The sequence below is a fragment of the Melospiza melodia genome, chromosome 9 (genome assembly GCF_035770615.1).
Source record: "Melospiza melodia melodia isolate bMelMel2 chromosome 9, bMelMel2.pri, whole genome shotgun sequence".
Classification (NCBI taxonomy): Eukaryota; Metazoa; Chordata; class Aves; order Passeriformes; family Passerellidae; genus Melospiza; species Melospiza melodia.
In genome coordinates, this window is record NC_086202.1 from 15015895 (window position 1) to 15032530 (window position 16636).

The window sequence follows — 16636 nt, forward strand, 5'->3', positions numbered from 1 at the left end:
CATAGAGTCTGATTCTATCCAGCTTCAGAGGAATACCTCTACCTGCCTAAGTAGCCCACTCATAAGGTATTAAAAGCCTAAAAATCAGCCCTGCAATACATACCTCTTAGCCTGGAAAATGGAAGAATCCCACGGTAGGAACATACTCTCCTTTAGGCTGAGCAGTGACTTAGGTAGAAGGACAGAGATGCAGGATCTTCATTGGGTTTGATGCTCAGAGTTGATTTTCTTCTTTGGTATTGATATGTAATAAAATGTTAACATGAAAAAGCAGAAAAATCTGCACAATACTGTTAAAAAATACTGAAAATAAAATCCTGATGCAGGCCTAGAAATGGTTGTAGTTCTTACATATAACCTGAGTATGTCGTGCTGAACACCGTCTGAGATATGTAACACAATAAGAGATTTTTTTAATGTTGAGACTATCCCATGATCTGCATCAGAAATGGCAAAATAAAACTACATCATGCTTCAGGGGCAAGTAAATAATTTTTGTTTTTAACAAGAACCGTTGTGCCAATAGAGGTATATAAACCAAAGTCAGGAGAACAATAGAATAATTAGTCAGAGACATAATAATTCATATGGTAGTACTAAGAGCCTTTCCATTCAAGAACAAAGTGATAAAATTTATGCAATCAAATATTTGCACAGTCACTCGTTAATCATTAATATTTTTTGGCATTGATTTTTATTTTAGTGTATAGAACATTAGTGTTCCTGGGATATTTTAATTTCTTTACATTCAGAACCCTCACTTTAACCTTCTTCCAACAGTTTATATTTTTACTTTGGAGATTTTTTGAAAACACAAGATAGTAAGAGTGTGGTTTAATACCCATGTTATATAGACAGTAGCTTCTAGCTCACCTATTCAAAATTACAGGTGAAATAGATTCCTTCTATTATTAATTAAGTACTTCAGCATATTAAAGATGATGATTTATTTATTGGAGCTACTATGTATGCCCCTATTTTAACATACAATTTAAACTTATTTTATGAAAAATTCTACAAATCAACACCACTATCATGTGGGATATAAAAAATACTAAACAAAAAATACAGAACAGTTAGAATAATACTATTTCCAATATTTACATCTTTTTACAGGTAGATGCATTTTTCCAAAACAGCAGAAATCTTGTAGAGATACACCTTTGCTAAGTTTGCTGAAGTTAATGTATTTGCATGTGAGACAAAGATGATCAGAATATGACTCCCAGTAATCATACAAATACATAAAACTTATTTTCGCCAACATAAAGAGTACCCTTTCAATGAGTAACAGATGTGTTGTTCCAATGAAGCATATAACCAGTGTGTTAATTCTCATAATACGAGTCTTTACAGTTTAGAAAGGTACATCTGAAAGTGTGTCTCAGGGCCTTTTAAAGAAACATTGACCCCTAATGTGTTAATGCCAGTCAAAGGAATGATTAACCATCCTGTAAAATTTTGCATTGTGCTCTCTGAAGTAAGAATAGAGTTGCTCTAAAACAGTGCTGTTAACAAGAGGATGGGGACGTCCTTTGGATTCATGTAAACATCTCTCCCTCCCATCACTTCTGATGCAGTAGAATCCCTTGGTCTGGTTAAAATAAAAATTAGAAGACATAATTCGGGATGGAAGATTTAGAAATCTTTCAACTTTTTGTAATTCAGGAAGAGGGTCCTTGATCAAAGTATTTCCATCCACTATGTGAATCTGATCCAAACTGAAATGCTTAAGCCACTTTTCCATATGGACATCATATAGACTTCTCTGAATAGCTTTGTATTTGGTATTAAGCACTCCATTCTTAATAACAATATCTTCAAAGAGCTGAACAGGCTTGTGACTTTCTACTCTGTTGTAATACACTTGGGTATAGTCAGATATAACTCTCTCAGTGGGATCTCTTAGAATGAGCAGCAGTTTAATGGAGCTATTCATGTCATGAATTCTTCCTGGAGCCTGTGGTGATGTAAAATAGCCTGGTGTTTTCTCAATTGTAATTTGATTTCCATAAGAAAATGGCATCAGATTTCTATACCAGTCTATTCCTTTTACATAATTTTCATCCCAGTCAAAGAAGTGGACTTCTGTAGCTGCCACCACAATGTTAGGATGAATATCCAACATTTCCAGCAAAGCTCTGGTCCCTCCTTTACGAACTCCTATGATGATTGTCTGAGGTATTTGTCTGCTCGTGCCAGGAGGTCTCACCTGTGCTGAATAGTGCTCACTTTTATTGCTGAATAATCCCACTTGTGACTTCAGTGTTTCCAGCAGTGCCCCATTCTCAACAGGAGCACCCCGAGCATGAGTCAGCAGAAGATAAGCTGACACAAGTAGGAAGGCCATGTGGAGAGGAATAATTATTTCAAGATAATGTTTTGCTCAATTAATGAAAGAACAGGTGAGTCCCCTCTGGTTGGCAGAACCTGTGGTAAACACACAGCAAGCTTCTGAAGCATCTGCAAAATAAAACAAGACAAATCAGTGATTCTAAAGTCATCATGAGTTAAAAAATTCAACGCACAATTCAATTCACAAAGCTAATCTGTGATACCAATAGGAAATTAAGAAGGTAATTATTTGTTTCCCCTGAGTTTATATCAGAAGGACAGGAAAGTCCCATGTGTTGGGGCTTTTATCTCCATACCATGAGTGACCATTGATGGTTACTAACCTTTCAACAACTTTTATTTCCTCTAAGCAGATTAGAATTTTTTACCTGATTTTGAATCCTAACCATTTGTTGCTTGCTTTGATTTTCCTAATTATCTTCCATATATAGCACATCTCTTCTTATAAATACTGTACCTCATATGATAGCAATAATTCCAAAGAATATTTGAATGTCAGCACCTTTCCTAAAATTCCCTGCTAGAATAGTACATTCTCATATAAATAACAGACCTGGATGATAGTGCCACCATCTGGGTTTTAGTGAGCTATGAATCATACAAAAATAATTCTGTTTTCTTAGACACAAAAAAGCCAAAACATAGATAGAGGCAAAGTTTTGAAATCTGAGCCCATTAGAGCAGAAAACTAACTCTGTCAAACAAAAGTAAAGTGGCTAAGTGGGATCAGTGTGGGAAAAATAAATGAGGCTGGGTGGATGGATTCTCTGTAACTATCCAAGTGTTGCGCTGCACAGTCATATGCGTGTTGGGAAAGTCTGGGCAAAATCAGATCTTCAGATAATATTCTGCAGTTCCTCCAAAGCTCTGTATAAGACATATCCAGATGCTTTCTTGTCACTGAGAGATTTCTGCAGGGAGGCAAGTCTGTTTGAGGCTGAACAGCTTCTTTCACTTAATCCACACTGCATATGGTCATTTTAAGAAGTGGCAAATGTTAAATATCTTCAAAATTTGCAAAAACTCAAAAACTTCAGGTTTGCAGGTATATGCATGTGCAGATGTAAGTGAAAGAAAACATCTTTGTAACTGTGTTACTAACATTTGAAATCTCCTGGGTAACTTTTGTACATAATATTTGAAACAGATTGTTTATGGATCTGCTATCACAACAACAGTCATAAAAAATTCAGATCAATGCAACACCTGCACTTGAACCACTGTGCTTGGATTGCCTGTTTTTAACTCTAAAAATCCTACAGGACAAATTCCCTTTGAGAGGACTCTTGAGTTTCACTCCATTTCTGAGCAATCACATGATTTAAAGATTTGTGGGATATATCTACATTCTTGTTTTGTTTTCAATGTAGCATGCAAAAACAAGGGGGTTTTGTACAGTGAAGCAGCAGTCATTTAATAAGCAATAACCATTTTTGGAATAATTCTGAATTATGGCACATATTTTAAAGTAGTCTCAGAAATGTTACAACCTTCTCCAGTGTTCACTGTCTCTTTCTTTTTCTGAACATATTGGTCACAGTACTTCATCTCTTAGAAACAACCTTAGAAAACACAGCTGATTCCCATTTGTCATGGCACTGAGGAGCATTCAGCATTTCTATTTAAAAATTGTTTACTTTGAGTCTTACTTTACAGGCTTAAAGACTTTAAATTTTTGATAATAACAGTCTAGGCAATGCAGCAGATTCATTAAATCTATTTTCTAAATTTTATTGAAACCTTCTCCAGCTTCTTGGATATCTAGGGAATGATTTTAGTCAGCCTCAACGAGCACTAAACTCACAGCTATATAGCAAATATTAACCCTAAAATTGTCATTTAAAAAATAAACTATGACCTTTAGTGAAGAAATCTGCAGAGAACATTCCCTGTTATGTCTGAGCAAGACTTAAAGGGCAACTGCTTCTTCAAAAAGAGCATAGTTTCAATAGGAAAAGTGAGTATGTGATTACTAAATATTGGAAAATCCAAGTACAAATTTGCTTTGTAATCACAGAGTGGAATGCTGCTCTTTAGGAACTTGAAAGGAAGTTTCATTTTAAAGATCACCATTTTTTTCACTAGGAACTTAATTCAGAAGTTCTGTTTGAAGTTCCCAAGAGGAAAGAATGTGAGAATTTCTATGGCAGCCACAGGAGGGAAGAACAGGTATGTTTATACCAAAATCATTTATAGTTACTATTCCTTTGGATGGCAAGTTTGGGAAGTGGTAACCATGCTGTTCAGTGCTGCTGGGGATTAAAATACATTTTACAACAATGGCAGCTAATGCTGATTTTGGAAAGATCTTTCGGATGCACAGCACAAAATGTGAAGCATCGCACCCCTGATGATTCCTGGAATGCCAGCTTTCAAAGAAGGGACTCTGCTTTAAGAATTTCCAGCCAAATTTTCCAGAATTCACAAGGTTCCTGAATAGTTCGATCTGAGGAAAGGCACAGCAATGCATAAGATGGTATCAGAAGTAGCAACATTTGACAGCATGGCATCTTCCCAGCCCTGTGATGCCAGCAGGCTGGGATTTGGGAGCAAGGGCCAAGGGAGAAGTTGATCATTCTTTTAACCTGAAATTAATTCTGAAATCCCACTGTTAGTTTGCATTCTATTAATCTTCATTGTTAAATTAAAATTCTTCCAGGAAGACTGAGGAATTGTTTTTATAAAAATCTTACAGGTTTTCTCAATTTACCACTTTCATGATAATACAGCATGTTATACATTATAAATGCATTTACACATCTATACATTAGATTACAAGTACTTTGAACTAAGGGAAGACCTGTCTGAATGTCTGCCAAGCAAGGGATTACTTATAAATACCAAGGTGAAGACTTAAATCAGTTCATTATCTGATTTTAATTCTGGAACTATCCCATTTTGAAACAGTTTCATGAGCTGATTCAAGACAGATATTTTAGGCAATTTTACTTAACTTGAAAGAAAACTATTTTTAGTAGTATTCTTGAGACTAACTAGATTAACAGCTTAAATTGAAAAAATAGAAAGGAAGAGGAAAGAAGCAGGAATTTCTCTGGAATAAACTAAAAGCAGAGTAAAAAAGAGAGAAGTATTTCATACTGGGACTCTGCACTAGTATAGACAGAGATGTGCTCTTCCTAGATCTGGTGACAGGTGAAAAAATTCTCACATTCACTTTTTAATTTTGTTTAAATAATTCAAACACACTAACATTATTTCATCCCTGAGTTTTCTAGTTTCATACACCTAAGAATCAGGTACAAATACTGAAACCCAAAGAAGACTGTAAGCTGTGTGAGAAAATCATACTTATCGCTGAGGAAAGATTGGTCTTCCAAAATATTCTCAGGTTCACTTCTGATATGAGTGAGAGTCTGCTTAATTTACCATCTGAAATCAGCAGTTCTGTATAAGACACATTCAGGCAGCAAGTAGCAGAAGGAATTCTGCATATTCTGTGGCCTGAAGTACTGTTTGAAAAAATAATTAAACTTAATTATTAACCATTTTAACCAGTTTTCAAATTAATTAGTTGTTTTAAAAATTTGTTAGAATCATTGCTAGGAAAAATCCTTACCCAGGAAATACTACAGAAAAAATAAAATTCAAAATGTGCTGTAAAATTGGTTCCTAAATAGATCAAAATTGCCTTTGGGGGCAATTCTATCACAACAACATTTCAGCTTTGGCCTAAGACATTTGATTGATTTCAGTGAAGCTCTGAGATTTTAGATCCTGTGGTTAGGTTATAATTGCTACACAAATGTAAAGGTTTTAAAGCAGATTTATCACATACAATTGGAATGTTATTAGAATAATTTTTGTGTTGTTTTCATGCCTTTATGCAATTACATTTTTAGAAGATATTAACTGCCTTTTATAATGAAAACAATATATTTTACATTGGTGCACTGCACCAATGAAGAATCTGAAAGTATTCTTGTAAAACTAACCCCATGACACATGATCAGAATTACAGTTCCTTACTACCATTTTCCCCTGTTATTTAGTTGTGTTGGTGCTGTTTAGTAACATAAGGAACATCAACAGATATGATACTTATTAAGCAGAAATGTAGTTCAGAAAGAAATTCGTGCTGCAGAAAGGACTAATTAAGTAAATAGTCCTTGGGCTGCTGTTTCTTTTATTTTTTAAAAGCTAGACTAGACTTGAGAAGCTGTTATGCTGGCTGAAAAATCATTTTAATATTACAGAACTGTACTAAACACCCTTAACTGCGGCACTGTATGTACTCTGAAAAAACTTCCAAGTGTCTTATGATTTATCTTGCTTTGGGGTAAAGTACAAAATCATTGGGCAAACCTACCTATATTATTACTAATTTATAACATTATTAGTTCCTAATAATACTTCCTGTATTACAGTGCCTGTAATGCTTTTCATTGGAGAATTCTGCAGCACTCTGTGTTAATGAACTGCCTGCACCTTATTAAGGCACCATTCCCACCTTGCAGGAAATTGCAGCAGACCAATGGATAGATCCAGTTCAGGAGTGCAAATGCTTGGGAAAGTCAGGCTAATCTGATCTGCTCAAGGTCACATAGCAGCTTTATAGTCCAACCAAGAATAAAAACCCCAGGGCTTCTAATTCTCCTTCCAATTCCCTTTTCAATTCTGACTTCGTGCCATTCCATAGCACCATTTCCCAACCCTTATGATAACTTATAGCTGGATTACATGCTGAACTGAAAAGCAAAGAGGTTTCTCATTGTTTCAGCATAAAAATCAATTTTTTTAAAAAATAAATCTGCTTCTTTCCACTTGCTTCTCACCAAAAAAAAAAATAAAAAAAAGAAAAAAAAAGAATCAAGTACTAACTACAAACTCAGGATTTTGTTGTTTCAAGGCTTTTGTGCAGAAATATTTCTGCTGGTGACTGAAAACTGCAGCAATGAGGGGTAGTCAGAGCAAATATAACAAAGCACCAATTTTTGTCTTGATTTTTAAAAATATAATGGGATTCAAAAAAGGGTACAGCTTTTCCTGTTAATTCCTATTAGATACAAACTTATCCCAACACAAAGATCAATCACTGAGAAAAGTACAATACAAACATGTTAAGGCTTACTGGCACACAAACTTGGAACAGCTCAATTATATCTCTATAATTAAGAACATCTCTAATGCTGACAATATAAAAAAACAATTCCAGCCTAAATGTATTCACACCCAAAGGTCAGATAAGGTGAACAGCTTCAGAAATTTATGGAAGGACAATCATAATGTGATGTCAGTTAGACCCATGTAAAGTATCCCTATACAGACTGGGTTATGTAACGAATAATTCTCAACAACAAAAATATAATTCTAAAAGTTTTGGAATCTGAAATTAGACTGGTGATTTTCCTTCAGTAAAACTAGAATTAGTTACATATCATAGCAAATGCAAATCTGCACTCAGTATAGCTTATACATCCTTTAAAAACAGGAAAATGAATTATCCAGAGCATATAGGACACGTTGCTTAAGAGAATCCAGTATCAATGTATTCAAATCCAATAACGTAATGACTAAGTCAATTAATTCTAAGCATTAAATGTTAGAAATAATACTATCATCAAAAGTCCTCTTCATAATACCTTAATTCTGATTATAATATAATTTGTGAAATAATGGACATTTGAAAATACTTGGCACATGTCCAATGGTTGAACAGAAAAGTATCCTTTTTTAATATTAATTCCAAGGAAACACAATTCAGCTACTTCTATCCACACATGTGAGATATGCCTAGGCAGAGTTTAGGGGACAATGAAAGCACATTTCTGAGTGTAAAAAATATAAAAATATTTTGGAAAAGTTTCCTGTGTAGAAACAATTGTGAGTCTTAATTTTATTACAAGCAGAGCAATTACTTTAGGTCTATGTTAGAATGACACCAATCAGGGCCAATTTAATAACTTTAGAGCTGTGCCCTAGAAGTGAGATTTCATTCAGAAGAATCCCAGATTACCTATTCCATGAGACTAAAGACTATGTGGGAAAGGAGAGTTATCCCAGAGAGATAACCCTTTATATGGCATGACACTTCTCTACCACACTTTTATGCTCTGCTCCAAAGGAAGAGTAAAGTAAGAGAGGGTAAAATACAACACTGGAGTTTTGTAACAGCTGCAAGTTGAGCTCACTGATCTCTTTTCATACAAGGAGCAGAGGACAAAGTACAAAAAGGACAACAGACCCAAGGCCAAATAAACATTGCAGCAGTTCGTATTGCTGATTAAGAGTCTTGTGGGGACCTAAGAATTTTGTTCACTTTTGTTTTACTCAGAGTATGGGTGTATTTTTGTTAGGGAGATGCACTAAGATTTCCTAAATGAGGTAGTACTTAAAAACCCATGAACCCACAGACTGTCCAGAAATGCTGCCTTGCTGTTGTAACACCTCTTTGGGTAATGAAAAAGTTTAAAGGTTTCTCTTTAAGCATCAACACAAAATATATGTAAGCACAAAGAAAGACAAAGACATTAACATTTTAAAGTCCTAATCTCATCAGTGAATTTATATGTGTGAGCTTTTTCTAATGAGATTGCAGTTTTATAACGGCCAACAGTTACTACCTTACAGAAATAAAAAAAAAAGGGAATAAAAAAGGAAATAGCTATTTGGTGTGTAATGGTGGGAGCTACAAAGTAGCAGCAGCTGGCTGCAGGCTTCTACCAAGTACACAGACTATAATGGATAAAAAGGAAAGCTAAGAAATGTTAGCATGAACTATAAACACCATTAAATCATTGGCAGGTGATATTAGCAGATAGGAGTTTTAAAGGAAGTTTGCTTCCCTAAGGCTAGCATTACATTTCCTAATTCCTTTTCTGACTGCAAATATGTAGCAGAACAGTAATATATAAAGTATAAACACACTAATAAATTTCTGAGCTAAATAAACCTTCTACAGCTATAGTTTACACACTTATATTTTATGGTATCTTTGAAAAATATCATACTCAAACCTTCCACATAAAAGTCACTGAATTACAGTTTCATAAAGATCTTTAATATGTTTAGCACATAAAACCAGGTACATTCTAGGGATACTTGTAAATGGACAAATAAAAATTCAGCCCTATTAAGATGCAAAGAGTGGATAGTGATCAGATTAGCATAGATGAGAAGGCCAATTTTACTTATCACATTGGCATATTTGAAATGGAATTGCATTAGCATTTTGTTGAATTAAACTTACACCTCTAATTGTTAATTAAGCATCTGAATTAATATAAATTGAGGTAACAAAGATGCCATGCCAGTTCTTCAGCCAAACAAGCAGTAGTCATGTAATTATAAAGCTGTAAAATGTAATGATGTGTGGCTGATAAGTAGCTTTTGTGTGTATTTCTACAGTACAGCAAAAAGGTCAAACTTCAGCCTCTCTGCCTTTGGTACAATTAATTGAATATTATTAATTTTCCCCCGCTCATTTTCACAAAGAATAACTTAATACTCATAGATATTTAGGAAATAAAATTAGAATTTGATGCAGAGGTTTTACTAGAGACCTGTCTTTTAAAGGAAAAAATTCCTCAGAGGGTCAGGATGGCAAATTCTACAGAAAGGACCTCATAGTCCATCTTTTCTCAAAGTAAACAAACAAGTACGACTTGAAGGGACCATAGAAAGCAACTTCTTACCAAGTCTTAACACTGATTAATAAATATATTAGTAAAATAAATTAAAACAAATCAGTAAAATAAATATATTGGCCAAAACTGTGCCTTCTATTGGTAAGCAAATTCTTGCTAATAAAGAAGGCAAATAGACTGCAATACAGAACAGGCAAACATATTAGAAAAGAAACAAATAGATAAAACATTTCTTGAAAAGAAACTTGATGCCTTCAACACATATCCATCATCAAGCTATGTGCACATTCAGCCCAGCAGATAGCTGTAGAGGTGCAGGAATGAAAGCAATTTAGGGAACATTTGGAAATGCCTGACAACTGGAATAAAACACATAAAACAGCCCCGAGTGCAACACTTGTGTCTCTCACACTGCTCCTCAGGCTGCTACTGGGAGACAAAGATGACAGGCTGAACACATGGAGTAAGTAAAAGACAGATTATTTTCTGGCTATTATGGAAAATCAGAAATCAGATCCTTGCTCCTTACCAAACCTTTTTCCAGGGCCAAAGTAGCACATTAAAGTACAGTAAAAGAATACTCACCAGTCTTAAGAGTCCGAGAGCAGACATCTAATACCACAAAATTCTAATTATTTTCTCCAGGACTTCTGACATTTAGTAGGGTCCTACCTGACTGTCTTTTCCACTTTTTAGTTAGGAAAGACAGACCTTAGGAAAGTTTCAGTGCAGTCCAAATTTTTCAAACTTTGATGTACAGCCCAAACCTGTAGTCATGTCAGTAGTACGACCAAAGATTTAGGTACATGTCAAAAACTCCTACACTTCAGTGGAAAACAAAGCAATTCCTTTCCTTCAGTCCAGACTGTTATGATGACTTCCCTGTGCAAAAACATCCTCTGCATCTACAAGTTTAAGGTGTCCTCACAGAAACACTTTCCATTGTTACAGCACTGCATTCCACAGCACAGTGAATTCCAGCAGAACACGCTCCTCAGCACACAGCATCACTTCTGCCCCATAGCTCGGTGCCATGGTGCACCCAAACACCTCTTCCACACCTTTCCTTTAGTGCTGCTTCATTTCAAATCAATTACAGCTTCTCAGAAAGGCTCTTTGATGGCTGAGAGTGCCTACAGCAATTTTTTGGCACCCTTAAGCTCTGTCAATTTTCACCTAAGTCTTAAAGGTAAAATCATATTTAGGAGCCATCACATACATTCAGGATGTGGACTTTAGGACCTCAGATTTGTGAGAATTGTGACAAATGGTGAGAGTTTGTCACATCAGAAACTTTAACTAGAAAGAGCTACAACAGATGTGGTCAGACACAAAATAAAAGCATGGTAAGAGTTGCTCTCAGACTCAAATACTGTGTTTGCTGTTTATGATAATCAATTTTTTTAGTAGCAATTTTTTATTTGAATATGTAGAATCAATTTGGAAAACATCTGTTGCACCTAGGTATCTTATAATGACCTTTTCATATTTTTCACCTCAAATCTGAATGCTCTTATCAGTATTCAGAGTGTTGATGTTAGGAATACCTATAGCAAAGAAAGAGGCAGAGGTAGGGAAGGGCTCTGATATATTCTCATAATTAACTGCATATTAATTAGAGCAATAAAGAGTTAGAATGTTCAAAGCCATTCTCTTAAGACGAGGTAGGCTGTACAACACATGTACTTTAATTGATTCTAATCCCTTGATTTTAGCTCCTCAAGTAGATACAGTCTGACAGCAGACTGGTCTCATTGTGCCACAATAACTGGACATTTCCCCAAGGACCAATCCATCAATGTAGCATAGAGGAGACAGGTACCTCCATTACCTTACATTTTCTCTCTCAGTCTCCTTCCTTCCCAAATAAAAAAGAAAAACCCTCAAAGCATCAAATTTTGTTATTTTAGTTTCAAACTTTACTTTTTCTGTAGGAGGAGATGATCAGTTTTGTGATCCTAGGTCCGTGTTCTAGCTGCAGTTAATTTTTTCCACTTACTATATAGCTTATGAGCCACATATTCCATACTATTCTAGTCCACTTATTTTTTCCCTCAGGAAATCAAAAAAAACCCGAAAAGTTGATGATCAGTACTCATTTCTCTTATCACTGTTCTCTATTACCAGTACAACACTGCTATATAAAGCAAAGATGTAGGTGTTAGTATGTGGTGGTTTTAAACATAAAATACACATCTTGTGCATCCTGATAATTGTTTCTTTGCCCCACGAATACCCTTAGCACTCCCTACCCATGGTGCAATTTTAAAGAAAATCACTATCTCACTGTACATTTTACTTTTGACTACATTTTTTCTCCTGGGGAATGCATTTTGAGTTTTTGCAGAGTTAACAGGACATTACTATAAGATTTTCTGCAGCATCCTTCGTCAGTGTCTCAGCTGCTACTTTAAATGTTTTGAAGAACAAATGTCACCATGTGAATACCAGTTAATTTACAAGTCCAGTGGGATTAATAGATAAAAACCAGAAAATAAAAAGCACCAAACCAACACTTTCACATCAGATTGCCAGAAACCACATAAAATCAGACCGATCTTCTGCTACTGTTTACCACAGAGAATAGGAGTTTATTCCTTTAATAAAATGAAGATGGAATTGGATAGTGCTGAAGCTGAGACTAGAGAATCTTAATTCTCTACATAAACTGTGGTGCAATTTTTAAAGATTTTGAGCACCTGAGGCTTTTTTTTTTTTGCATTTGAGGATGGCTGAGAACTCCACTGAAGGCTGCCTGTTCTCAGGCACTGATACAACAATATTCCAACTCAGCAAGAGGGAAGAAACATATGCCAGTATGTGTAAAGATTCTCTTGCAGACATTTGCAGCCTCCCTCTTTGCAGCTGAGGTTGTGTCCAAACCTTGTACCATTTCATAAGAACTTCAATATTTTGAAAAAGCCTCACATTCACACAGTAGTTCGGAAAGATTAATACGAAATATAGTTAGGGAAAGAGAATCTCTGGTGGAATCTCCAATTTACTTACACAACTATCCATCCTCCTGCTCTCAGGATTTGGTATCTCAGTGTTTGGCCACTGCCACATATAGTGCTTTGAAAATATAGCCACAATACTATTTCCTCCAAGCCCAGTTTGTGAGAAATGTGTATGTCTATTTAAACAACATCATGTTTAATTTCATGACAACAAAGGATTTTTTTTCTGCATTCTGATTATGAGTGTTCATTCCTCTTACCTTAAAATATGTGATCACAAGGGAAAATAAATCTGGATTTGAAATTTAATTTATAGCTATAAAATATGGAATAGTTATTCCTGTTTATAGCATACTAAAAAAGGTAGTGCAAGTATGCAATGTAAACTACTGGTTATTGATGCCAGTTCTGTTTTAAAGCACTGATAATAGCTTTTCCTCTCAAGGGAGGATAGTATTTCTTCTACAAACTGTAAATTGTATAGATTATTTCACATTTTTTAATGCTGAATTTTCATCTTAGATTTGTAGTTTGATATTTCTTAGCTAAAATATTTTCACATTCATGTCCCACTTATTCTCAACGGCATCTATCAATTTCAAGCAGAAAGAACATTAATATTAAGAGAAGGTTCAATTTCCCCTGGAAGGTTTTTTTGTCCAGGGAGGAGATATGGATACACTTGGAAAATTATTACAACTACTAATACCTTAAGAGGAATTATAGTCAACAGAAAAAGTGACTTTGAGTTTATAGATAATAAACAGTTCAGAACAAATTTATGAGATAAGAATCAAGATGCTGGGATCAAACAATACCTGTCAGTGTGTGAGAAATAAGGAATTCAATTACTGAATGTGAAAAAATCATGATTCCTATACTATGGAACTTACCAAAATTATAGAAATTAGGGCATAGCATGGAAAAAAGAAGTAATAAAATAAAGCTATTTCCTCTGACATTTAAAAAATGTAGCTGATATAACTGTCATTCAAGTTCTGGAAATATTTCTGTCAAATATAAACATACCAGGAGAAATAAATCACGAAGTCCAACCTATTTCATAAAACATCATGATCTGCTGTGTATGTATGAGTATGCAAGAGAAATTGAATGTGAAGTACTTTAAATTATAACACAAAACCATCTTCTAGTAAATGGACCACAAAGCCAGTAGTGAAAGAGTAAAGGATTGGAGAAAGCAAGGGAAGTGATGAAAAGCAAAAAATTGAGCATTTGTAGGAAGAAAACAGGTTGTTAATAATTTTATTGAGAACAGTTAAGTTCTATACTTGTGCAAAGACAAACACATATATACATACCACACAGAGAAATATAGAACAGACAGTAATAGAAAATAATATAGACAGATTAAAGAATTCAAGTCATGTAGGTTTATGAGCAATGCAACATATCAAACCTTAAGAAAATTTCGATTCTACTATAGTGCTGGTACAAAGGAGGCAAAGGTTAAGGATGGTATTGCAGTAGATTCAAGTGGAAATTGCATTAATTGGAGTTCAGGTTTCAGATTTTCTTGTGGGGACTGCATCAAACATAACTTGTGCAGTTATGCCATAACAAAGTGAGATGGAGTTTGAATTTACAGTTGATTTCTTGCTTTCCAAACAGAGCAACTTACTCAAACTCTGTTTATTCACATGGGGCGTTAATGTTCAGCAGCTAATGTGTTTTATAAATTACACCTCAGATTTCTCACAGTAATTTCCCCTTGAAGACAAGCCTTGAGATTGAAATTTTTCAGGATCATTTATGCAGGTCTCATTCTAGTCCCACAGAAGTCAGTCATAGTATTTTTTACTTAATAACAAAGTTAAGAAAATTTTGAAAGATTCCTCTCTCTTCCTGATCTTGTGCTTTTCAGAATTGTATTTCTCACCTTGTAGTGATATTACAAAGGCAATTTTAAACACCTTGAATGTCCAGGTGGTAGAAGAATGTAGGAAACCATAAAATTAATTCCTTAAGATTGAAATGCTGAGTTGCATTGCTACAGCTGAATAATAAAGGAAACATCTAATCACTATGCATGTTTAGAAATATATCCAGGTGTTCTGGAGAGATTTTAAACCACAGAGCTGAAAAACTACCAAGCAATATCAACCCACATGTTGAGAGATATTTTAAGCCTATGTACAATAGCAAAAATATCATGGTCGTTGATGTAAATTGAGAGAAATCACACTGAAATTAGTAAGAAAATGGAAAGGAGTGATGATATGCTAAAATTAAATCAATTTGTTTAGATTATGCCTCCCTCCCATATGAACAAACACAAATCCTACTTTGCTGAGCAAAATTTTTACACTGCTTTTGGATTCCATCAGTCATGCAAGCTAAATAACGTGGGGTGAAAAACAGGTTGACAAAGTTTATTTGGCCTTCTGACAAAGCGCTTCACTATTAGTTTCAGGGTAAAAAGGCAAATATTCAATGTGGATTAATGAAATCGCTCAGAAAGCAAAGTGTAGGAATGCACGGGAAATGCTCAACATCCAGCTAATTCACAAGCTTGCACCAGACATCTCTTTAGGAAAAGATACTGGCTGAGAGATTCAGAGCCCAAGGAGCTTCACTTACTGATGCATTTGAAATTTGAATTTCAAATTAGAGATGGACCTAGATCCCTTAGACTTCCTGGAAAGCCCTACCCTTAGGATTCTTTATGAAGCACCCAAAAATCTCAGTGAAAATTTCAGATGGATGCACAGCAGTGGACAAAGGCCAGCACATTATTAGTATGCAAAAGCAGTAAGAGAAAATGACAGCACAGTTTGAATGCATTTGGGTAAACTAATGGTTCAGAGTGACTAGAACAGCGTGTCTCATTCTGGTCAATCACTCTGAAAAGGAAGAGGGAGTTCAGAGGTGGCTGCCAACAAAAGATTGCAAGCATAAATAATTTGTCAATATAAGGAGATAGTAAAAAAATGCAGAGTCTGTAGTTTGACTGCTGCATTAGATAAATGGACTAAGATAACCCTTGCTCATTCCCTCACAAGTTCACAAAACATATTTCAGAGAAACAAAAAGGCAACAAAATTAAAACTGACAAAGTTATATGCTCTGAACAATGCACAATTAATCTAGGAGTGTCATTGCCACTAAATGTTACTGCAGATCTATATAATGCAAACAAAAAGAAAGCAACCACCAACAAAGAAAAAGGACATTTTAAATTGCATTTCAAAATACAGTATTGAATTTCTTATATAAAAAATCTACTATAAAAGTGGATTTTACAAGATTGCAGGTGAAACAGAGATCAATTTGAGAAAACTGCATTTCTAGCTTCATAATACCTCAGAGGTATGTCACACAGAGATATGACTAACCACTTACTAAAGATAATTTTCAAAGAAATTTCACATCAATAAAGTTTAAATAATTTTAAGTGCATTTGGACGTGTTTTCTGAGTTCTGTGGAGAGAGAGAGAGAAAAAAATCTCAATTTCCAACTAAATGACCATAGTTTCCACTCTTAATCTCAAAGCCCAACTTTTGCCTTTCACTAATTTAGTAAAGACTAGGAAATAAACAATCAGAGCATAGACACTGACATTGAAAGTAAAGGCAAATCTGGATCTACAGAGGACAAGGAAAACCAGAGCAGCATGCCAGGTTGGAGTCTCATTCCAGAGGGGAAAAGGCTGCAAATATAAAAAATGAAGCAAGCTAACACAGAAAGTTAGGAAC

General features: G+C 35.0%; 1 protein-coding gene across 4 annotated transcripts in view; it reads right to left on the minus strand.

Annotated features, from left to right (window-relative positions):
• Positions 1–671: 671 nt before the first annotated feature.
• The window catches only part of LOC134421946 (heparan sulfate glucosamine 3-O-sulfotransferase 1-like), a 40802-nt gene continuing 24837 nt past the window's right edge, over positions 672–16636 (minus strand). For all 4 annotated transcript variants that reach the window (XM_063163437.1, XM_063163436.1, XM_063163439.1 and 1 more), the window contains one exon: positions 672–2463. In XM_063163437.1, coding sequence (XP_063019507.1) covers positions 1421–2350 — 930 coding nt within the window. In that variant the 5' untranslated portion in view covers positions 2351–2463 and the 3' untranslated portion in view covers positions 672–1420. The remainder of the gene's footprint in view (positions 2464–16636) is intronic.